The sequence below is a fragment of the Liolophura sinensis genome, chromosome 8 (assembly GCF_032854445.1).
Source record: "Liolophura sinensis isolate JHLJ2023 chromosome 8, CUHK_Ljap_v2, whole genome shotgun sequence".
NCBI lineage: Eukaryota > Metazoa > Mollusca > Polyplacophora > Chitonida > Chitonidae > Liolophura > Liolophura sinensis.
Genome location: NC_088302.1, coordinates 58,126,489 through 58,152,542, shown reverse-complemented (window position 1 = coordinate 58,152,542; position 26,054 = coordinate 58,126,489). Strand labels below are relative to the sequence as shown.

Sequence of the window (26,054 nt, the reverse complement as noted above, 5' to 3'; positions counted from 1 at the left end):
CTGTAAGCACCTTGCTGGATCACTAATTAGGCTTGTGGACATGGCTGGGCAGTACATGAACGTCTGTCTGTAAACACCTTGCTCAACTCACTCCTTAGGCATGTGGGACATGGCTAGGCTGTACATGCACCTCTGTCTGTAAGCACCTTACTGGACTCTCTCCTTAAGCCTGTAGTCATAGCTGGGCTGTACATGAACCGCTGTCTGTAAGAACCTTGCCGGACTCTCTCCTTAAGCATGTGGGACATGCCTGGGCTGTACCTTAACTTCTGTCTGTAAACATTTCGCTAGACTCACTCCTTAAGCCTGCGGGGCATAGCTAGGCTGTAGATATACCTCTGTCTAAGCACCTTGCTGGACTCGCTCCTTAAGCTTGTGGACATGGCTGGGCAGTACATGTACCTCTGTCTGTAAGCACCTTGCTGGACTCACTCCTTAGGCATGTGGGACATGGCTGTGCTGTACATGTACCTCTGTCTAAGCACCTTGCTGGACTCACTCCTTAAGCTTGTGGACATAGCTGGGCTGTACATCAACCACTGTCTGAGCAGCTTTCTGGACTCACTCCTTAAACCTGCGGACATGGCTGGGCAGTACATGTACCTCTGTCTAAGCACCTTGCTGGACTCACTCCTTAGGCATGTGGGACATAGCTGAGCTGTACATGTACCTCTGTCTAAGCACCTTACTGGACTCACTCCTTAATCTTGTGGACATGGCTGGGCAGTACATGAACCTCTGTCTGTAAGCACCTTGCTGGACTCACTCCTTAAGCTTGTGGACATGGCTGGGCTGTACATGTACCTCTGTCTGTAAGCACCTTGCTGGACTCACTCCTTAAGCATGTGGGACATAGCTGGGCTGTACATGCACCTCTTTCTGTAAGCACTTCGCTGGACTCACTCCTTAAGCTTGTGGACATGGCCGGGCTGTACATGTACCTCTGTCTAGGCACCTTGCTGGATCACTCCTTAAGCTTGTGGACATGGCTGGGCTGTACATGAACCTCAGTCTGTAAGCACCTTGCTCAACTCACTCCTTAGGCACGTGGGACATGGCTGGGCTGTACATGTACCTCTGTCTGTAAGCACCTTGCTGGACTCACTCCTTAAGCCTGTGGACATAGCTGGGCTGTACATGTACCTCTGTCTGTAAGCACCTTGCTGGACTCACTCCTTTGGCATGTGGGACATAGCTGGGCTGTACATGTACCTCTGTCTAAGCACCTTGCTGGACTCACTCCTTAAGCTTGTGGACATAGCTGGGCTGTACATCAACCACTGTCTGAGCAGCTTTCTGGACTCACTCCTTAAACCTGCGGACATGGCTGGGCTGTACATGTACCTCTGTCTAAGCATCTTGCTGGACTCTCTCCTTAAGCCTGTGGACATGGCTAGGCTGTACATGTACCTCTGTCTAAGCACCTCACTGGACTCGCTCCTTAATCTTGTGGACATGGCTGGGCAGTACATGAACCTCTGTCTGTAAGCACCTTGCTGGACTCACTCCTTAAGCTTGTGGACATGGCTGGGCTGTACATGTACCTGTGTCTGTAAGCACGTTGCTCAACTCACTCCTTAGGCACGGGGGACATGGCTGGGCTGTACATGTACCTCTGTCTAAGCACCTTGCTGGACTCACTCCTTAAGCTTGTGGACATGGCCGGGCTGTACATCAACCACTGTCTGAGCAGCTTTCTGGACTCAATCCTTAAACCTGCGGACATGGCTGGGCTGTACATGTACCTCTGTCTAAGCATCTTGCTGGACTCTCTCCTTAAGCCTGTGGACATGGCTGGGCTGTACATGTACCTCTGTCTGTAAGCCTTGCTGGACTCACTCCTTAAGCATGTGGGACATAGCTGGGCTGTACATGCACCTCTGTCTGTAAGCACCTTACTGGACTCACGCCTTAAGCTTGTGGACATAGCTGGGCTGTACATGTACCTCTGTCTAAGCATCTTGCTGGACTCTCTCCTTAAGCCTGTGGACATGGCTGGGCTGTACATGAACCTCAGTCTGTAAGCACCTTGCTCAACTCACTCCTTAGGCACGTGGGACATGGCTGGGCTGTACATGTACCTCTGTCTGTAAGCACCTTGCTGGACTCACTCCTTAAGCCTGTGGACATAGCTGGGCTGTACATGTACCTCTGTCTGTAAGCACCTTGCTGGACTCACTCCTTAGGCATGTGGGACATAGCTGTGCTGTACATGTACCTCTGTCTAAGCACCTTGCTGGACTCACTCCTTAAGCTTGTGGACATAGCGGAGCTGTACATCAACCACTGTCTGAGCAGCTTTCTGGACTCACTCCTTAAACCTGCGGACATGGCTGGGCTGTACATGTACCTCTGTCTAAGCATCTTGCTGGACTCTCTCCTTAAGCCTGTGGACATGGCTAGGCTGTACATGTACCTCTGTCTAAGCACCTTACTGGACTCGCTCCTTAATCTTGTGGACATGGCTGGGCAGTACATGAACCTCTGTCTGTAAGCACCTTGCTGGACTCACTCCTTAATCTTGTGGACATGGCTGGGCAGTACTTGAACCTCTGTCTGTAAGCACCTTGCTGGACTCACTCCTTAAGCTTGTGGACATGGCTGGGCTGTACATGTACCTCTGTCTGTAAGCACGTTGCTCAACTCACTCCTTAGGCACGTGGGACATGGCTGGGCTGTACATGTACCTCTGTCTAGGCATCTTGCTGGACTCTCTCCTTAAGCCTGTGGACATGGCTGGGCTGTACATGTACCTTTGTCTAAGCATCTGGCTGGACTCTCTCCTTAGGCACGTGGGACGTGGCTGGGCTCTACCTTAACTTCTTTCTGTAAGCACTTTGCTAGACTCTCTCCTTAAGCCTGTGGGACATGGCTGGGCTGTACCTCTGTTTAAGCTCCTTGACTCACTTCTTTAGCTCTCTTTATCTCCAAATCTCAGGGGACCCACACGTCTGTCGTAATTCTCTGTAAGTTCAGAGGTCGAACGTGGAGGAGGTAGCAGGAGAGGACGTCTACTGACCCGCTGACTTTACCTGCTGGAACAGAGACTTTGAGGAATTAACAGTCGTGAGAAAATCTCCTGTATGAGATGAGGTTTGCAGAGGGTCATTTTATCGAATAGGAAAGGTCAAGGATCATGGTTTGACATCAAAACATCTTATGGCTGGCATTTAAAAGAATCATTATTAGTTCATGTGTAAAATAGCATGACATAGTCTGACAACTATGTTATGCTGGTGATGGAGTGTTTGCCCCCTACAGGTTTAGCAGTTTCCCTGGGTGTATCATCGCACTTGTCTATTCTTTACTCACCCTGACTGGCAGGAGTGTGTGACTGTTAAACACTGATATAAAACACTGTAGCACATTCTGGCTAGATCATGTATGTTTGTGAAGCCTGACACCCAATAAATGCTTGTCTACATAGTTACATATTGACTTGCACCTAAGTTGAGGTGTATTGGATAGAAACTATGGATGTAATTCACATGGCCCTTCTTGAAAATATATTTGCTGGGTAGGTGTTATTAAAAATATTTTTACAAATATGTGATGGTATCCACTGGTTTAGCTGGCTGGATTTCTGTTGGTTTGCTGACTTTCAGGTTTGGAGTTACAGTAGACTGACTGTTTGCACCTTTCCTTTGTGCTGGGTGTATGGTATTCAGTAATTAAAAACGATGACCATTTCATTATTATCAGATGCTATCTTCAGTATTATCAGATGCTATCTTCAGTATTATCAGATGCTGTCTTCGGCATTATCAGATGTTATCTTCAGCATTATCAGATGCTTTCTTCAGCATTATCAGATGCTACCTTCAGCATTATCAGATGTTATCTTCAGCATTATCAGATGCTACCTTCAGCATTATCAGATGTTATCTTCAGTATTATCAGATGCTTTCTTCAGCATTATCAGATGTTATCTTCAGCATTATCAGGTGCTATCTTTGGCATTATCAGATGCTATCTTCAGCATTATCAGATGCTATCTTCAGCATTATCAGGTGCTATCTTCGGCATTATCAGATGCAATCTTCAGCATTATCATATGCTATCTTCGGCATTATCAGATGCTATCTTCAACTTAGCGTTACAGTTCAAAAGGCACAGTATAAATATGTTCACATCGATGGCAGTGTGCTGCAAGACACCGTTGTGATTGATACAGTGTAGAAAGAGATGTTAAACCGCAATCAATCAAACAAACATTACAGTTACATGCGGGAATGATTTATATTGGACGGTCTGCTTTACTGGCAAGCTTTCTAAGGCTATCATATGTAGCCAGTAAAGATCATTTAATGTTTGCTTTACAATTCCTTAATGTTGTGCATATTACTTTGTATAAGGAGAATTTAAATTGTTTGTAGGGGCCTCTGTGGCTCAGTCGGTTAGCGCGCTAGCGCAGCGTAATGACCCAGGAGCCTCTCACCAATGCGGTCACTGTGAGTTCAAGTCCAGCTCATGCTGGCTTCCTCTCCGGCTGTAAGTGGGAAGGTCTGCTAGCAACCTGCAGATGGTCGTGGGTTTCCCCCGGGCTGTGCCCGGTTTCCACCCACCATAATGCTGGCCGCCGTCGTATAAGTGAAATATTCTTGAGTACGGCGTAAAACACCAATCAAAAAAAAAAAAAAAAGTTTGTACATTTATTTTTACTCTTAGAATAGACAAACAATACAATTCTCTCTCTGTACAGACCTCTACGCATGCTATGCCTAACCAAAAAGAAACTTCACATTTTTGTATAAAAAAGGATAAAGACGAAACAATGTTGATACCAGAAGTCAGTGGTGAGTTGCCTTATACAAACTGTCACGAATTGGTTGCCTTATAGACCAGGATAGGCCTGTACTCCATCTGGGCCAGCTGGTACGGCGATGTCACCCGCGGTAAGGGTTTTGCGGGAGACTTTTCTGAACTATCTGCTTACTTTCAATGTGTCTCGATTAGTGAGTGACTGTAATTAAGGTTTTGAGATTCAACTCTTTTTCTCACGGAAGGTAAAAGAAGTATACTGTACATAACAATTGACCTGGCAGTGAGCACCATGTGACCTGACAGTAAGTACCATGTCACCTGACAGAAATGTTAGGGAACTATTTTTGATTACATGTTGCTATAAATACATGGGCAACTGAAAAAAGTTTCGTTTGTGTCAGATGAAATGATAGAGAATTGAGGTTCTTTAAATAATAATAAGTTAATCAAGGAAAGAAAATGTTGTGCCTCCGGAAGTTGTTAAGGCAGGTGATCAGAAATTAAGGTAAAAACAAGTTGCCTAACAGTTTTGATACAGTAGGCCTGTTTTTAGCTTAAGCAACAAAAGAGTCAGAACTTCTAACTCCCCTACTCAACTATGGCTTGATTGAGTTGTTTCTCATATTCTTTATTATGTATGTATGTATGCTTGGGTATAATGTCATACTTAACAGTTTTTCTGACATATGATGACAAGGAGTCATTAGATGTGTGTACATATGTTGTGCGTTCTTGTGGCAGGGCCAGTTCATGCTGCCAAAATGATGCTGCCAGTGAAGCATGGTGCTTAAGACACCAGACATGACACTCCACCAAGCCACATACACCGGGCCGACTAGTCCTGCTTCCTTGCTCTAACCTCTCACTGCTGAGCGCCGAGCGAGGCAGCAGCAAGTACCATTTTTAAAGTCTTCACTATTACTATGGCTTGGAGGCAGACACTCTAACTATTAGGCCACCAAAGCGGTCCCATATTCTTTAGTTATATGATATTCATTAGAACAGTGTTAGTGATGAATCCATTGCAGAACTAACTGATTCCATCCTACAGGTCAAGCTGACTCTGAAAACCCTGCCTGTACATGAGACATGTGCTCCTGTCCTAAGGAAAAGAAACTTACTCTCAGGTCAAGTCATCAGCCATGCTGTAAATGGAGACAACTGTAGCCCGTTACCGCCAGGGGGCAGTGTGCTGTACCTCACACTAGATGAAACAGAGAAGGAGGAAAATGGGGGAAAGGTAGGGGCCAAACAGCATTTTACCAATAATCACCTTGCTATTTATAGCTTGCTTGTACTTTTTACTTTGTAGTGTGTGTCATACCCTGAGCATTATCGGCGTCCCATACCAGGGAAAGCAATGTTGAACAAAATGTTTAGCGTGGTATCTTAAAAAGTACTGCATTAACAGAGCACAAGGTTTGCACACGTACAGCACAGTAACACAAGGAGGATGTTGATTCATGTGCACATTAAATACTGTGTATTACCTAATTCCTGACTTGTTAGGGCTGGTAACTCAAGAAGTACTGCATGTATTGAGCACAAGGTTTGCACACGTAGAGCACAATAAGACAAGGTGGATGTTGATTCATGTGCACATTAAATACTGTGTATTACCTAATTCCGGACTTGTTAGGGCTGGTAACTCAAGAAGTACTGCATGTATGGACCTAAACTTTCACATGCATATGAAGTTCAATGACACAAGAAGCATGTTTCATTGCTGATGCTCAGTGTGCTTGTAATTTAGCCTAAATGACCAAATTCACGATTTCAGTATTCTAGGGAAGAGCTCAAAAGTCAGAACACACAGCCTTTCGTGGATATGCCGTGAGCTACAAAATATGCTGTATCATACATACGATCAGCTGAACTGCTCTCTTATTCATTCCTGGCCAGCCGCCTCTCTGCTCTCTGCTAACTATGAAGACTGGCTGGCCAATAGCAGGAAGCTTCACTTAGCCATGAGAACAACAGCTTCTGTTACAGCCTGTTCACATAACTGAACACTTTACCAGCTTGTCAATACAACTACAAAAAGAGACTGGACAGAGTGATATCGGTCCCTTCAGGAAGTAAACCATGCTCGCAAAAACTGGTCAATGTTCTGCGAAGATTATGTATTTAAAACAATGTTGAAGTTCTTTGTTCGATCTGTTTACTGTAGGCCTACATGTACATACATATTTGGTGATTTTCTGCAAAATAAAACAGGGAGTGGATGATCCTGTTTATTTATCATTTTGAAATTTTTAGGCATCATGAAAGGCTTGATAGAATTAATAAAATACTCCAAAACGATGTAGGTTCTGGCCAGGCTATAGCTTTCTGCATCAAATCTGCAAGACTCACCGTTCTCTCATGCTAGGTATGTAGGAATAAAATTCATTTTCACACCATTGATTTGCATACCAGTAAACTCAGACGTTATTACACCTTACCAGTGTTACAAGCTTTAATGATCTAGTAACAGCATTCATTGTTTGGAGATTGAGATATCAATCTATAAAAGCGACCAAGTATTCAAATATAGACAAATGCAGAATCGGCACTGTATGCAAATCACAATCAAGGGAGGTGTCAATCAATTCGACTGTGGATCCGATCTGACCACTGATTTTTGCCATATCTTCAGTTATTATGAAATCACTTAAATTCACCCAATTTAACCTTTTTTGTGATTATTGCACTGAAATGCCTAAAATAGAAGGAAATAAATATAATCGGTTTGTGTATATATAAATTAATTTCATCTGCCATTAAGATTTGCAAGTGATTTACAGTGGAGGTGTATGTGAAGTCATTGAAGTCCTTCTGCTAGGCTATATTTGGCTTGAAATCTTGCAATGAAAACAAGACCATAAGTCACATCAAAGGATAATGTTCTCCCTGTTCAAGGCAGAACAGACATTCTGTTCCCATCAGCCCAGTCTGATTGCCTTAAGTAACTGACAGTGAGGCTCAAAAAGGCGATTCTTTCCATATATGCATAGGCCTACATGTGCACCCTGTTTCTGTCACATGAAGTGAATAAACAAAACTCTGTCCAAGTATTTAGTTCAGTGCATGATAGACATGCTGGATGTACAGTTGGAATTCTTGATGATGTTAAGGTGCTATATTCAATCACCACAAGTGTACTGTCAACCTGCACGGTTTACAAGTGAATTATCAAACATAAATTAATTTTCTTCCCTTGTGTATCCATCCATCTTTTCATATCTATCATATTGGAATGTGTGACAGCATTGTGGTATACCCCACATCCTCCAAATAAACCCCTTCAAGCCAATGTGTGGGAAAATTTCCTAATATATTCAGACTGAGCTGCCAGTCAACCATTGTTCCTGCCAAAACTATGCACAAGGTTCAGGTCTGAAAATAAATAATATAATTGGTCAGTGTTAAATTCTTTAGGCTGTCAGTGCTTGGTTGGACATGTAAAATGTCTTGGACTCCAATCTCTGTCATAAAAGACAGTCATAGCTTCAGATTAAGGTTGTATGTGATTGCCTGTTTGAGACCGACTTGTCTCCTATCAAGCCACATCCCATGCATGTGTTTGATTGTTTGGTGCTGCTCTTTGTGCCTACATGGCCAGCCATCCATTCTTAGAGATTGGACATAAACGGCAGGCATCCTAAGTGGGCACTCCATCTTGTCTGATCCGCCGTTCTGACTGATGAGCTCTTCCCTCATGAGTATTGAGTTAGGGCTAGGGTTAGGGTTAGGGTTTTGCATTCATGTGTCTCCTACAGGCAAGCTCTTCAGTAGCCCTTCTACCAAATCTAAGTTGCTTGTTCTGAGAGATCTGTGCTTTGGTTCAAAGGTAGGATGATATCTGCTATAAATGTAATTTTCCGCACCAACCTTAACATTTATTGCCTCTAAAAATGTTCTTTCATTGCTTACCACCAGCACACCATAAGCTTACCACCAGCACACCATAAGCGTACGACCAGCTTGTCATAAGCTCACCACCAGCATGCCACCAGCTCACCTACAGCATGCCACCAGGTCATTAACTGCATGCCACTGGCTCACCATAGCTGCTAGCTCATAATCGCTAGCTCACTATTCCTAGCGTAATTACATTGCAGGTACACCGGGTTACTTTTCAGGTACACCTTGTTACGTTACATCTACTCACAATCAATTTACAGGTACAACTGGTTACTGTACAGGCACAGTTGGTTAATGTACAAGTACAACTGGTTACAGGTAAACTGGTTTATTTTACAGGTACACCTAGTCACTTTACAAGTACAACGGGTCACTTCACTCCACCAGGTCACTTTACTCCACCAGGTCACTTTACATGTACAACTGGTCATTTCACACCACCGGTCACTTTACAGGTACAATTAGTCACTTTACAAGTACAGCTGGTCATTTCACACCACCAGGTCACTTTACAGGTACAGCTGGTCACTTTACAAGTACAGCTGGTCACTTTACAAGTACAGCTGGTCACTTTACAAGTACAGCTGGTCACTTTACAAGTACAACTTGTGAATTCACACTGCCAGTCACTTCACAAGTACAGCTGATCACTTTACAGGTACCACTGATCACATTACAAGTACAACTGGTCACTTTACAAGTACAGCTGGTCACTTTACAAGTACAGCTGGTCACTTTACAAGTACAACTTGTGAATTCACACTGCCAATCACTTCACAAGTACAGCTGATCACTTTACAGGTACCACTGATCACATTACAAGTACAACTGGTCACTTTACAAGTACAGCTGGTCACTTTACAAGTACAGCTGGTCACTTTACAAGTACAGCTGGTCACTTTACAAGTACAGCTGGTCACTTTACAAGTACAGCTGGTCACTTTACAAGTACAGCTGGTCACTTTACAAGTACAACTTGTGAATTCACACTGCCAATCACTTCACAAGTACAGCTGATCACTTTACAGGTACCACTGATCACATTACAAGTACAACTGGTCACTTTACAGGTATAACTGCTTCCTTTACAGGTACAACTGCTTTCTTTACAGGTACAACAGGTCACATTACAGGTACAACTTGTCACATTGCAGGTGCAACAGGTCACTTTACAGGTACAACTACTCCCTTTACAGGTACAAGTGGTCACTTTACAAGTACAGCTGCTTCCTTTACTGGTACAATTGGTCATTTTACAGGTACAACTGGTCACATTGCAGTACAACTGGTCACTTTGCAGGTTCAACTGGTAGCTTTACAGGTACAACAGATCACCTTATATGTACAAGTGGTGACTTTACAGGTACAACTGGTCACTTTACAGGTACAACAGATCACACAACAGCACAGCTGGTCACTTTACAGGTACAGCAGGTCACATCACAGTACAACAGGTCACATTACAGATACAACAGGTGACCCTACAGGTGCTCACTTTACATAACCATGATAACATTAAATTTTTGCTGTGTTTTTGTAGGAAAATGTTTTGTACCAGTTTCCTAAAACGGGCAGCAAAGTTGAGGCAATTCGCGGGGCATTCATTACATTGTCTCATACCTTGAAGGATTTGACAGACACACCCACAAAAAGGTACAGTTAGATCCTTCAGTGTTTCACAGTGAATCATATGGGCTTCTCTGTAATGTAATAATATTTCACAATTCAATGCTTAATTAACTTCTAAGTAAACATACTTGTGGGGTATTCTGGTCCACTCTTATTTCTGTCATCCAGTCATCATTTACTTGTACTTCTGTCATCCAGTCATCATTTACATGTACTTCTGTCATCCAGTCATCATTTACATGTATGTCTGTCATCCAGTCATCATTTACTTGTACTTCTGTCATCCAGTCATCATTTACATGTACTTCTGTCATCCAGTCATCATTTACATGTGCTTCTGTCATCCAGTCATCATTTACATGTATGTCTGTCATCCAGTCATCATTTACATGTACTTCTGTCATCCAGTCATCATTTACATGTACTTCTGTCATCCAGTCATCATTTACATGTGCTTCTGTCATCCATTCATCATTTACATGTACTTCTGTCATCCAGTCATCATTTACATGTACTTCTGTCATCCAGTCATCATTTACATGTACTTATGTCATCCAGTCATCATTTACATGTACTTATGTCATCCAGTCATCATTTACATGTACTTATGTCATCCAGTCACCGTTTACATGTGCTTCTGTCATCCAGTCATCATTTACATGTGCTTCTGTCATCCAGTCATCATTTACATGTACTTATGTCATCCAGTCATCATTTGCATGTATGTCTGTCATCCAGTCATCATTTACATGTACTTCTGTCATCCAGTCATCATTTACATGTACTTATGTCATCCAGTCATCATTTACATGTACTTATGTCATCCAGTCATCATTTACATGTACTTCTGTCATCCAGTCATCGTTTGCATGTACTTCTGTCATCCAGTCATCGTTTGCATGTACTTCTGTCATCCAGTCATCGTTTACATGTACTTCTGTCATCCAGTCATCGTTTGCATGTACTTCTGTCATCCAGTCATCCTTTACATGTACTTATGTCATCCAGTCATTTTTTACATGTACTTCTGTCATCCAGTCATTGTTTGCATGTACTCCTGTCATCCAGTCATTGTTTACATGTACTTCTGTCATCCAGTCATCATTTACATGTGCTTCTGTCATCCAGTCATCATTTACATGTACTTCTGTCATCCAGTCATCGTTTGCATGTACTTCTGTCATCCAGTCACCGTTTACATGTGCTTCTGTCATCCAGTCATCATTTACATGTACTTCTGTCATCCAGTCATCGTTTGCATGTACTTCTGTCATCCAGTCACCGTTTACATGTGCTTCTGTCATCCAGTCATCATTTACTTGTACTTCTGTCATCCAGTCATCATTTACATGTATGTCTGTCATCCAGTCATCATTTACATGTACTTCTGTCATCCAGTCATCATTTACATGTACTTATGTCATCCAGTCCTCATTTACATGTGCTTATGTCATCCAGTCCTCATTTACATGTGCTTCTGTCATCCAGTCATCATTTACATGTACTTATGTCATCCAGTCATCATTTACATGTGCTTCTGTCATCCAGTCATCATTTACATGTGCTTCTGTCATCCAGTCATCATTTACATGTACTTTTGTCATACACTCCTCATTTACATGTACTTCTGGTTTTGCAGTCATTGTTTACATGTGCTTCTGTCATCCAATCATCGTTTGCATGTGCTTCTGTCATCCAGTCATCATTTACATGTATGTCTGTCATCCAGTCATCATTTACATGTACTTCTGTCATCCAGTCATCATTTACATGTACTTCTGTCATCCAGTCTTCATTTACATGTACTTTTGTCATCCACTCCTCATTTACATGTACTTCTGGTTTTGCAGTCATTGTTTACATGTGCTTCTGTCATCCAATCATCGTTTACATGTGCTTCTGTCATCCAGTCATCATTTACATGTATGTCTGTCATCCAGTCATCATTTACATGTACTTCTGTCATCCCAGTCATCATTTACATGTACTTCTGTCATCCAGTCATTGTTTGCATGTATTCTGGTTTTGCAGTCATTGTTTACATGTGCTTCTGTCATCCAATCATCGTTTGCATGTGCTTCTGTCATCCAGTCATCATTTACATGTATGTCTGTCATCCAGTCATCATTTACATGTACTTCTGTCATCCAGTCATCATTTACATGTACTTCTGTCATCCAGTCATCATTTACATGTACTTTTGTCATCCACTCCTCATTTACATGTACTTCTGGTTTTGCAGTCATTGTTTACATGTGCTTCTGTCATCCAATCATCGTTTGCATGTGCTTCTGTCATCCAGTCATCATTTACATGTATGTCTGTCATCCAGTCATCATTTACATGTACTTCTGTCATCCAGTCATCATTTACATGTACTTCTGTCATCCAGTCATTGTTTGCATGTATTCTGTCATCCAGTCATCGTTTACATGTATGTATGTCATCCTGTCATTGTTTGCATGTACTCCTGTCATCCAGTCATCATTTACATGTGCTTCTGTCATCCAATCATCGTTTGCATGTGCTTCTGTCATCCAGTCATCATTTACATGTATGTCTGTCATCCAGTCATTGTTTACATGTACTTCTGTCATCCAGTCATCATTTACATGTACAGACACCTCTGTTTTAGAAACCATTTATTTCCTAGTCAGTACTTAAAATTTTCCATGCCATTTGGAACATTGATCAGATTTGAACTGCAAACTGTTCATTTTGTTTGGAAAGGTTTGAAGAAATGTCTCACAGCATAAAAGTTTGAGTCTTGGAAGAGGCAAATAGAGGAAAGTGTACAGGGGATGAATTCAAGGTTTTAAATACAAATATAGGTATAAGTAACCACACTGGAGTTCCAGCGATAATGAACTCTTTTGTACACTTGTGACATATTTTTGTACATTTCATAGATTAACTAGTTATCAAAGCCATTGGGAAACATTAGGTAAGCTGTACACAGCTTCAGTAAAAATATGCTGCACACCTTTCCATATGCTGTTCCTGCATAAGCTGTTGAGTTCAGACGTTCCCATACATGTGTTGTGCCTGCATAAGCTGTTGAGATCAGACGTTCCCATACATGTGTTGTGCCTGCATAAGCTGTTGAGTTCAGACGTTCCCATACGTGTTGTGCCTGCATAAGCTGTTGAGTTCAGACGTTCCCATACGTGTTGTGCCTGCATAAGCTGTTGAGTTCAGACGTTCCCATACATGTGTTGTGCCTGCATAAGCTGTTGAGTTCAGACGTTCCCATACATGTGTTGTTCCTGCATAAGCTGTTGAGTTGAGACGTTCCCATACATGTGTTGTGCCTGCATAAGCTGTTGAGATCAGACGTTCCCATACATGTGTTGTGCCTGCATAAGCTGTTGAGATCAGACGTTCCCATACATGTGTTGTGCCTGCATAAGCTGTTGAGTTGAGACGTTCCCATACATGTGTTGTGCCTGCATAAGCTGTTGAGTTGAGACGTTCCCATACATGTGTTGTTCCTGCATAAGCTGTTGAGTTCAGACGTTCCCATACATGTGTTGTGCCTGCATAAGGTGTTGAGTTCAGACGTTCCCATACATGTGTTGTTCCTGCATAAGCTGTTGAGTTCAGACGTTCCCATACATGTGTTGTGCCTGCATAAGCTGTTGAGATCAGACGTTCCCATACGTGTTGTGCCTGCATAAGCTGTTGAGTTCAGACGTTCCCATACGTGTTGTGCCTGCATAAGCTGTTGAGTTCAGACGTTCCCATACATGTGTTGTGCCTGCATAAGCTGTTGAGTTCAGACGTTCCCATACATGTGTTGTTCCTGCATAAGCTGTTGAGTTCAGACGTTCCCATACATGTGTTGTGCCTGCATAAGCTGTTGAGATCAGACGTTCCCATACATGTGTTGTGCCTGCATAAGCTGTTGAGATCAGACGTTCCCATACATGTGTTGTTCCTGCATAAGCTGTTGAGTTCAGACGTTCCCATACATGTGTTGTTCCTGCATAAGCTGTTGAGTTCAGACGTTCCCATACATGTGTTGTGCCTGCATAAGCTGTTGAGATCAGACGTTCCCGTACATGTGTTGTGCCTGCATAAGGTGTTGAGTTGAGACGTTCCCGTACATGTGTTGTGCCTGCATAAGCTGTTGAGTTCAGACGTTCCCGTACATGTGTTGTGCCTGCATAAGCTGTTGGGTTCAGACGTTCCCATACATGTGTTGTGCCTGCATAAGCTGTTGAGTTCAGACGTTCCCATACATGTGTTGTGCCTGCATAAGCTGTTGAGTTCAGACGTTCCCATACATGTGTTGTGCCTGCATAAGCTGTTGAGTTCAGACGTTCCCATACATGTGTTGTGCCTGCATAAGCTGTTGAGTTCAGACGTTCCCATACATGTGTTGTTCCTGCATAAGCTGTTGAGTTGAGACGTTCCCATACATGTGTTGTTCCTGCATAAGCTGTTGAGTTCAGACGTTCCCATACATGTGTTGTGCCTGCATAAGCTGTTGAGTTGAGACGTTCCCATACATGTGTTGTGCCTGCATAAGGTGTTGAGTTGAGACGTTCCCATACATGTGTTGTGCCTGCATAAGCTGTTGAGTTCAGACGTTCCCATACATGTGTTGTTCCTGCATAAGCTGTTGAGTTGAGACATTCCCATACATGTGTTGTTCCTGCATAAGCTGTTGAGTTCAGACGTTCCCATACATGTGTTGTGCCTGCATAAGCTGTTGAGTTGAGACGTTCCCATACAGGTGTTGTGCCTGCATAAGCTGTTGAGTTGAGACGTTCCCATACATGTGTTGTGCCTGCATAAGCTGTTGAGTTGAGACGTTCCCATACATGTGTTGTTCCTGCATAAGCTGTTGAGTTAAGACGTTCCCATACATGTGTTGTGCCTGCATAAGCTGTTGAGTTCAGACGTTCCCATACATGTGTTGTGCCTGCATAAGCTGTTGAGTTCAGACGTTCCCATACGTGTGTTGTGCCTGCATAAGCTGTTGAGTTCAGACGTTCCCATACATGTGTTGTGCCTGCATAAGCTGTTGAGTTTAGACGTTCCTGTACATGTATGTTGCACCTGCATAAGCTGTTAAGACGTTCCTGTACGTTGCACGTACATAATCTAATTTATTAGGAAAATAGGGGCAAAACTGACCAATGTTATTAGCTAAAAATAGGTCAACTCTAAAGTTTGCTTAAAATGATTAAACATAATTTTGAGTGCGGCACATACACCAATCAAATACACAAATAAATATAGAAATTTGTGTTAACAGGATGACAGACACAAAACAGAAGTCTGGTATTTTAACTTTATCAATACCCTTCTTGTTCTCCAACATGTCAGTAGGCCTGCGCACAAAAGTTGTAGCCCTACATGAAAATTTCCTTCAGTACAAGAAATTGTAGACCTGCATGGAAGCCTTTTAGAGATGATATGTTTACTACAGAAAAGAAAGTGAAGTGTATGTAACATTAATTTCAATTTTTACATTGAAAGTATATCAATAAACTAACTGAAACTAAACATTCACAAAGCCAATAACACTAAAACCAATAACAAAAGTTCAACCTTCCATAAGTAGAGAGGGAAACCCTTGACTACCTTCAATTTGCTGACCATGAGCTGGATGAACTTGCAGAGAACACATTGGTGGGAGGCTCCTGGGTCATTGTGCCGTGCTGGTGTGCTAACCTCCTGATGCACTCTACTTTGTCTGGTATACACATTATCTGTAGAAAGCGTATTGAGCTTATGACCCTGGCCGATGCTTGTGCCTTCCTGGACTGTGACATAATTGTCAGACCATCCATACAGACAGTGACTTACTGGCTGATCTGCAATCTTTATGCATATGATAAGCAGTATAATAATTTTGGTCTTTCTTGTTGAATAACTGGCAAGATCTTAGTACTTATCTAATTAGAGATAGTATATGTGTATACCTGTGTCCTGTACTGGTTAGGGTTAGAGGTCGGTATTTGTACATCTGACTTGAACATATGCAGTTGGATGAACTGCTGAAGCAGACGAGCTACTGGTGTTCTCTGAATGGAGTGCTAAGCCTTAAACATTTGTCCCATTCAAGTACATGGGTGTACATGTATCTTTATTTTTAGTTTGACTTATAGTATCACATTACCATTGGCCTAGAAATGCCTGATGAACTGGCAAAATTCATTTTCAGCCTACTTTCTGTGCCATGTGTTGTAATTATCATATCTTGAACTTCTGATCATTTCAGTCAAATAAATCAAATAAAATGTTGTACAAATAATCCGATAAGGCTGTGTATCCATGTGCCCCAGATAAATTTAATTTAGCCAATTCAGCTCGGAATCTGTTTTTCTCTATAGTGTGAAAAAACATGCTTTATATATTTTATACCCTGAATTTGGCAAATTGTGGTCACATTTTATAAACCATTATGGCAGCAGGCAACATGACCTACATTTTATTCTGCATATTGTGTGACCTATCTATGTTACAGCTCCAGCCTGCTGATTGACTCCAGCCCCTGCCAGGTGTGTTACCATGTGGAGGGGAGGAACCTTCTGATAATGGCTGCCGCAGCGTGCAGGTGAGTCAAACAATAAATGCAGTCTCCCAGACAAAATGGCTGGGTGGAGGTGCTGAGCTAAATGCAGGTCTGCTTCGAGGTTCAAGCTGGAGAGCTGTAGGGCTGTAAGCATGTGATGGAGGATTGTAGACACTTGCTCATGAACATTTCATCTGGCCACAGTTGGAAGCTGTAAGGCTGTAGGCACGTGCTCATGAACAATCTGGCTTCAGTTGGAAGCTGTAGGACTTGCTCATGGACAGCTCATCTGCCCTCTGTTGGAAGCTGTAAGGCTGTAGGCACATACTCATGAACAACTCGTCTGGCTTCAGTTGGAGGCTGTAGGACTGTAGACACTTTCTCATGAACAACTCATCTGCCCTCGGATGGGAGCCGTGGAGCTGTAGGGCTGTAGGCACTTGCTCATGAATGATTCATTTGCTTTGATTAAACACTTGATTATGAACAACTCATCTGGCCACAGTTGGGAGCTGGAGGGTTGTAGTCACTTGCTCATTGAGAACTCATCTGCCCTCAGTTGGGAGGTGTAGGGCTGTAGGCACATACTCATGAACAACTCGTCTGGCTTCAGTTGGAGGCTGTAGGACTGTAGACACTTGCTCATGAACAACACATCTGCCCTCGGATGGGAGCTGTGGAGCTGTAGGGCTGTAGGCACTTGCTCATGAATGATTCATTTGCTTTGATTAAACACTTGATTATGAACAACTCATCTGGCCACAGTTGGGAGCTGGAGGGTTGTAGTCACTTGCTCATTGAGAACTCATCTGCCCTCTGTTGGAAGCTGTAAGGCTGTAGGCACATACTCATGAACAACTCGTCTGGCTTCAGTTGGAGGCTGTAGGACTGTAGACACTTGCTCATGAACAACACATCTGCCCTCGGATGGGAGCTGTGGAGCTGTAGGGCTGTAGGCACTTGCTCATGAATGATTCATTTGCTTTGATTAAACACTTGATTATGAACAACTCATCTGGCCACAGTTGGGAGCTGGAGGGTTGTAGTCACTTGCTCATTGAGAACTCATCTGCCCTCAGTTGGGAGGTGTAGGGCTGTAGGCACATACTCATGAACAACTCGTCTGGCTTCAGTTGGAGGCTGTAGGACTGTAGACACTTTCTCATGAACAACTCATCTGCCCTCGGATGGGAGCCGTGGAGCTGTAGGGCTGTAGGCACTTGCTCATGAATAATTCATTTGCCCTCGTTTGGGAGCTGTAGGGCTGTAAACACTTGATTATGAACAACTCATCTGGCCTTAGTTGGAAGCTGGAGGATTGTAGACATTTGCTCATTGACAACTCATCTGTCCTCGGTTTGGAGCTGTAGGCACATGCTCATGAACAACTCATCTGGCTTCAGTTGAGAATTGGAGAGTTGTAGACACTTGTTCATGAACAGCTCATCTGGCCTCAGTTGGGAGCTGGAGGGTGGTAGATACTAATACTCATGAGCAGCTCATCTGAGCGCAGTTGGAAGCTGTAAGGCTGTAGACATCTGTGCTCATGAACAACTCGTTTGGCCTCAGTTGGGGGCTGGAGGGTTGTAGACACTTGCTCATGAAGATCTGATCTTGCCTCATTTGGGAGGTAGGGCTGTAGACGCTTGCTCGTGAACAGCTGATCTGGCCTCAGTTGGGAACTGGAGAGTTGTAGACACTTGCTCATGAACAACTCATCTTGCCTCATTTGGGAGGTGTAGGGCTGTAGGCACTTGCTCATGAACAACTGATCTGGCCTCAGTTGGGTGCTGGAGGATGGTAGATACTAATACTCATGAGTAGCTCATCTGAGCTCAGTTGAAAGCTGTAAGGCTGTAGACATCAGTGCTCATGAACAACTCATTTGGCCTCATTTGGGAGCTGGAGGGTTGTAGACACTTGCTCATGAAGATCTGATCTTGCCTCATTTGGGAGGTGTAGGGCTGTAGACACTTGTTCATGAAAAACTGATCTGGCCTCAGTTGGTACAGACGTGTTGGCCTGTAGACATTTGCTCATGAACAAACTCATCTAGGCCTGGTTGTGAGCTGTAGTGCTATAGACACATGCTTACGAGCAACTCATCTGAGTGCACTTGGCAACTCCTCTGACCTCTTAACTTATCAGAATAAGATGACTTCATTTCTTAGTGTGTGATTAAGTATGTAATGTTGATGTGATGCTTACAGCACTGTGTATGTAATGTTGATGGGATGCTTACAGCACTGTGTATGTAATGCTGATGGGATGCTTACAGCACTGTGTATGTAATGTTGATGTGATGCTTACAGCACTGTGTATGTAATGTTGATGTGATGCTTACAGCACTGTGTATGTAATGTTGATGTGATGCTTACAGTACTGTGTATGTAATGTTGATGGGATGCTTACAGCACTGTTTATGTAATGTTGATGTGATGCTTACAGGAATGTGTATGTAATGTTGATGTGATGCTTACAGCACTGTGTATGTAATGTTGATGTGATGCTTACAGCAATGTGTATGTAATGTTGATGTGATGCTTACAGCACTGTGTATGTAATGTTGATGGGATGCTTACAGCACTGTGTATGTAATGTTGATGGGATGCTTACAGCTTTGTGTATGTAATGTTGATGGGATGCTTACAGCACTGTGTATGTAATGTTGATGTGATGCTTACAGCTTTGTGTATGTAATGTTGATGGGATGCTTACAGCACTGTGTATGTAATGTTGATGTGATGCTTACAGCTTTGTGTATGTAATGTTGATGTGATGCTTACAGCACTGTGTATGTAATGTTGATGTGATGCTTACAGCAATGTGTATGTAATGTTGATGTGATGTTTACAGGAATGTGTATGTAATGTTGATGTGATGCTTACAGCACTGTTTATGTAATGTTGATGTGATGCTTACAGCACTGTGTATGTAATGTTGATGGGATGCTTACAGCAATGTGTATCTTGTATATTTTAAACGATCTTTGGATGTAGAATATTCTATTCCATTTTTCTCATTGCAGGAAGAGCTTGTTTGAATTGGAAACTATTCTCTCTGACCTGGTCAGACTTCTCCACGTGCTGTATGGCACAATAGACTGTGCATTCACTGACCCTGGCAATCATCCTAGTTTGGACCATCTTTTTACAATGGTTTATCAATGCTTTCTGGGAGCAGACAGGAGGGAGACAGTTGCCTTCCCTTACTTGTCATGTCTACCTTCGGCCCAGGCATTGTTGTTGTCAGAGGAAGTGAAGGTGACTAGGAAATCACACATCAGACTTTATTTTTCCAGCAGGATGCATTTGAGTAAATTTTTGTACTGTAAAGTACTTGTTATTGGCTGAAATTTATTTTCGCAAATTTTCTCCAAAAATATGTCCGCAGGGATTAATTTTCGTGTTTTTAAGAGAATACTGAAAAAAAAAATCTTAAAATTTTTCAAGATATAATATGGGCGAAATTATTCAAGCACATCAAACAGATATCATCATGCGGGGCTATAATCCTCCTTTGTTTCTTGCGGTGTTGCCTATCCTCGTGATCTGGATCAGAGATTAAAACAGTCGGAGAGGGATTATCACTAAGTAAGAAGATAACTTTCGCACCTACCGTGAGCAGTACTCAGACAGGTGTCATTTCTTTTTGAATCATTGTTTAGTACTTTTAAATCATTGTCATCCTTTGAGCAGTTCGATGCAAAACATAAGAATTCACCATTTTCTGCACCACTCACCCATTCTTTATAAGTTTTGCGTTGTTTTCAGTTTTAATCGTCCTCTGTGGCAGGTCAGAAACCGCAAACACTGCCGTAGCTGTCAAACGGCCATTGTGTTGTTGTACTCAATTCGCAGTTTGTTAGAAGCTCACTCATTGGACCACAGGAGAGATACACACAGTCATTGGGATAGCGTGTATTAGAGCTACATTCATTAGAAGCCAGCACATGCTGGCGTCTACTTTTCTTTCACTTTACGGGCATAGCGAAGATTGATCAAACTAAAGACAAATAAACGCTCACTTTGTTTTATACCCACCAAGCCTTAGCACTAGAGTTTGTATATATTTAAAGCATAATTTCCCTTTCCTGCTGTTAAAAAATTTAGCTGCCGCATCGGGGCAGCTTTCTTAGCACAAGTCCCGTCACCCTGGCAAAGATTTCACTTCATTATTGCTACTACCTGTAGAACGTGATTCAGTATTGGATATTGAATTATTTTTTACCGTAAACTCCGCGAAAATTAGTTCCACGCGAAAATTAAGTACTTCACAGTATTTATTTATTCATATATTCATGTGGGTTTGTGCTGAATTTAATGAAATCTTACAAACTGCTTTTCTTGCCCATTTGCTTCACATGGTTGATGATGTAAGCTTGGTATGCAGGATTTGATAACAAGGTATTAGTCAGTAAATTAGGTAATTATGTTATCATTTACATAATTACAGGTGTATCTACATGTAGCCCATAATGTAATAGAATACATGTACATGTGCTTTCTTTTCAGGGACAGCTGAGCACAGAGCTAAGCAGTTTTGAAGCTGGAGACTTTGCTGATAAGGTACAGTGTGACCCTTGAGCCAAACTGTTAGCAGTACTGTCAACGCAAGACTCTGTACCTTTGTTATGAATCATATCAAATAAGTTCATAAATCAGCTGTTTGTTTATAATGGCTTGTGTAAGCTTTACAAATCTGAGATACATGCACGTACTCACATACATGCACATGCTTACATACGTGCTCGTGCTCACATTCATGCACATGCTCACATACGTGCACATGCTCACATTTATTCACATGGTCACATATATGCACATGCTCACATTCATGCACATGCTCACATTTATTCACATGCTCACATACATCCAAATGTTCACATACATGCACTTGCTCACTTACGTACTCGTGCTCACATACATGCACATGCTCACATACATGCACATGCTCACATACGTGCACATGCTCACATACATGCACATGCTCACATTCATGCACATGCTCACATTTATTCACATGGTCACATACATGCACATGCTCACATACATGCACATGCTCACATACATGCTCGTGCTCACATACATGCACGTACTCACATATGTGCTCATGTTCACATACATGCACATGTTCACATACATGCACATGCTTACATACGTGCACATGCTCATACATGCTCGTGCTCACATACGTGCTCATGCTCACGTACATGCACATGCTTACATACATGCTCATGCTCACATTCATGCACATGCTCACATACGTGCACATGCTCACATACATGCTCATGCTCACATACATGCTCTTGCTCACATACATGCACGTACTCACATATGTGCTCATGTTCACATACATGTACATGTTCACATACATGCACATGCTTACATACGTGCTCATGCTCACATACATGCACATGTTCACATACATGCATACGTGCTCATGCTCACATACATGCACATGCTTACATACGTGCTCATGCTCACATACATGCACATGCGCACATACATGCTCATGCTCACACGTGCTCGTGCTCACATACGTGCACGTGTTCACATATGTGCACATGCTCACATTCATGCACATGCTCACATTCATGCACATGCTCACATTCATGCACATGCTCACATATGTGCTCATGCTCACATACGTGCACATGCTCACATACATTCACATGCTTACATGCACATGCTCACATACATGCTCATGCTCACATACATGCTCTTGCTCACATACATGCACGTACTCACATATGTGCTCATGTTCACATACATGCACATGTTCACATACATGCACATGCTTACATACGTGCTCATGCTCACATACATGCACATGTTCACATACATGCACATGCTTACATACGTGCTCATGCTCACATACGTACTCGTGCTCACATACATGCACATGCTCACATACGTGCTCATGCTCACATACGTGCTCATGCTCACATACATCATTGTCCTTTATTGTGTTTTAATTTGGTTTCAGTCAGATGATAAATGTGGAGTGCGGAGAGCATACACTATCCTTGGCTCCTGTGTGTTTTATAAGGTAAACTGAGCCTGTCTTCAGTGGAGATAACAAGAATGCAGTAATCCTATGCACCAGAGCTTCTGTAAATTTTGTATTACTGAAATCTTTATTTTGCCATTTGGAGAGTTATCATTGTGTGACTTATTTATTTATATATCATGTGTATAAACATGATTGTATAATGGATGTAGCACTTTTTCACATCTTTTAAGTCTGGTATTGTTGTGAGAAAAGCTATTCTAATAAGCTAGTTTAGTTTATAATTTTAAGTAAAAAGTTTGATCTTTTGCTGGATGAGAAAATTTTGAATACTAAGTAAAGAAAACCCCTGGACAGTAAGTGAGTGAGGTGATGTTGCTGAAGAAAACCCCTGGACAGTAAGTGAGTGAGGTGATGTTGCTGAAGAAAACAACAGGGCAGTAAGTGAGTGAGGTGGTGTTGCTAAAGAAAACCCCTGGACAGTGAGTGAGGTGATGTTGCTAAGGAAAACCTCTAGACATTAAGTGAGTGAGGTTATATTGCTAAGGAAAGCCCCCTAGACAGTAAGTGATTGAAGTGATGTTGCTAAAGAAAACCCGCACACAGTAAGTGAGTGAGGTGATGTTGCTAAAGAATCACCTGGACAGTAAGTGAGTGAGGTGATGTTGCTGAAGAAAACCCCTGGACAGTAAGTGAGTGTGGTGATGTTGCTAAAGAAAACCCGCACACAGTAAGTGAGTGAGGTGATGTTGCTGAAGAAAACCCCTGGACAGTCAGTGAGTGAGGTTATCTTGCTAAGGAAAGCCCCCTAGACAGTAAGTGATTGAAGTGATTTTGCTAAAGAAAACCCCCGCACAGTAAGTGAGTGAGGTGATGTTGCTGAAGAAAATCCCTGGACAGTAAGTGAGTGAGGTGATGTTGCCAAAGAAAACCCCTGAACAGTAAGTGAGTGAGTTGATATTGCTGAAGAAAACCCCTGGACAGTAAGTGAGTGAGGTGATGTGGCTAAAGAAAACCCCTGGACAGCAAGTGAGTGAGATGATTTTGCTAAAGAATCCCCTGGAGAGTGAGTGAGTGTGGTGATGTTGCTAAAGAAAACCCTGAAGAGTGAGTGAGTGTGGTGGTGTTGCTGACCAGTGCTCCTGGTCTCTTGTCATATACACCTGTAGAATAGACTGTATGTAACTGTGACTGTGTATCCTGTAGGGCCACCTTCTGACCAGCCACCTGTGCTCCTGGTCTCTTGTCATATACACCTGTAGAATAGACTGTATGTAACTGTCACTGTGTATCCTTTAGGGCCACCTTCTGACCAGCCACCTGTGCTCCTGGTCTGTCATATACACCTGTAGAAGAGACTGTATGTAACTGTGACTGTGTATCCTTTAGGGCCACCTTCTGACCAGCCACCTGTGCCCCTGGTCTCTTGTCATATCCACCTGTAGAATAGACTGTATGTAACTGTGACTGTGTATCCTTTAGGGCCACCTTCTGACCAGCCACCTGTGCTCCTGGTCTCTTGTCATATGCAACTGTAGAATAGACTGTATGTAGCTGTCACTGTGTATCCTGTAGGGCCACCTTCTGACTAGCCACCTGTGCTCCTGGTCTCTTGTCATATCCACCTGTAGAATAGACTGTATGTAACTGTGACTGTGTATCCTTTAGGGCCACCTTCTGACCAGCCACCTGTGCTCCTGGTCTCTTGTCATATACACCTGTAGAACAGACTATATTCAGCTGTCTGTCACTCTCTACCCTACAGGGCCACCTGCTGACCAGCCACCTGCCCACATCTGATCTTCTGGACATCCACCTCTTCCTTGCCTACCATGGTTTGCTGCACCTGGGTGATAACTGGCCAGTCAAACAGCTCATCTTCTGGCAGGAGATCTTCCCGACGCGCAGGTGCCAGGATGTCCCTGAGAAGCATGTCTTTGGGTACTTTGAGCCGGATGGTCGATGGTTTTTACTCATAGTTGGAGTGGTAAGACTTTGACTTGATATTTGTAAGATTTTTACTCAATGATTGTGAGATTTTTACTCTATGTTTGTAAGATTTTTACTCCATGTTTGTCACGTCATGTTTGTAAGATTTTTACTCCATGTTGTATGCGTACATGACATTACCAGTGTTACTAAAGTAAGCATTGAAAGGGAAGAAAAGTTGCTTTGTCAGTTTAATTATTATGTCTCTTTCTTATCTTGGCAATTGTCAGGTATAGGATTCTCCATCTCACACAAAGTGTGCAAAATGGCCGAAAGTTGTGCACTGTCAGGTTATTTTTCCCCATTTCGATCGGTTGTAGGAGTTATCTGGCGTTACATATTTTAAGGTCCATTGTGCTGGACATACTTTTACTTTTGGATTGTGCATACATGTAATTCTGGTATCGTATGGCATGTGTTTCTTAAATTCACACAAATTATGCAAGATAAGCTGAAGTCAGATTTATTGTTGCACATTCAGATTTTGTGAGCAGTTGCCTGCACTTGCCTTTATGACAGAAAATATGTGTATTTCGGGTATGATATAGCATACATGTAGGATTCTGAAATTTACACAGGACTCTCTCTGGCAGAGTTTTATTAGGTGCTTGCCTGCGGATTGCTGTAGCCTCCAACCAATGAGGTTGAGTCTATTTGCACACAAGTAAACTCAATCTTTTGAAAATCTGTCAATCAGTGACAGTTAATTGTGCTATATACATGTATGTGTGTATACTATCCTGGTGTGGAGTGGGGACATGTATCTTTGCAACCTCTGATTGACTTTCTTGGTTGTTGTGGTTGTATACTCCATGGTGACACGGTGAAGTACCCCCATGATTTGGAATAAGGAAGGCTGGGGGGCTTTCACTGTTTGTTTATTTAGGTAATTTGGCCCATGATTTTCAGCCTTGTGACATATTCTTGCTGTAATTTCAGGAGCATGGTTTGCTTTGTGTCCTGCTGGAGTCTGGAGGATGCTGTACAAGGTTGGTTTCCCTGTCTGTTACACATGATGCTCTAGTTCCCCAGCAGTTGTGTTCATCCCCACTCACCCACGCACAGGGCTTGTATGGGTTCTTAAAAAGCTGGAAATCTGCAAATTTTTGGAGTGTAAAAAGTCCTTAAAAATGCCCAGTGACTACTGGAAAATCATTTAAAATCGATTAAAACAGATGTACATAATATCGTTTGTGTTCTGTGGAGAAAATTCATAGAAAATGCCACA

The 26,054-nt window shown here is 42.5% G+C and overlaps 1 protein-coding gene across 1 annotated transcript in view; it reads left to right on the top strand.

The window, feature by feature from the left end:
* LOC135472985 (protein inturned-like) overlaps nt 1–26,054 on the top strand; it is a 42,614-nt gene that overhangs the window by 6,108 nt on the left and 10,452 nt on the right. Inside the window, exons 4-11 of the mRNA XM_064752742.1 lie at nt 5,816–6,004; nt 10,211–10,323; nt 16,778–16,867; nt 19,854–20,088; nt 21,340–21,393; nt 22,814–22,876; nt 24,603–24,824; nt 25,766–25,815. Coding sequence (XP_064608812.1) covers nt 5,816–6,004; nt 10,211–10,323; nt 16,778–16,867; nt 19,854–20,088; nt 21,340–21,393; nt 22,814–22,876; nt 24,603–24,824; nt 25,766–25,815 — 1,016 coding nt within the window. The remainder of the gene's footprint in view (nt 1–5,815; nt 6,005–10,210; nt 10,324–16,777; nt 16,868–19,853; nt 20,089–21,339; nt 21,394–22,813; nt 22,877–24,602; nt 24,825–25,765; nt 25,816–26,054) is intronic.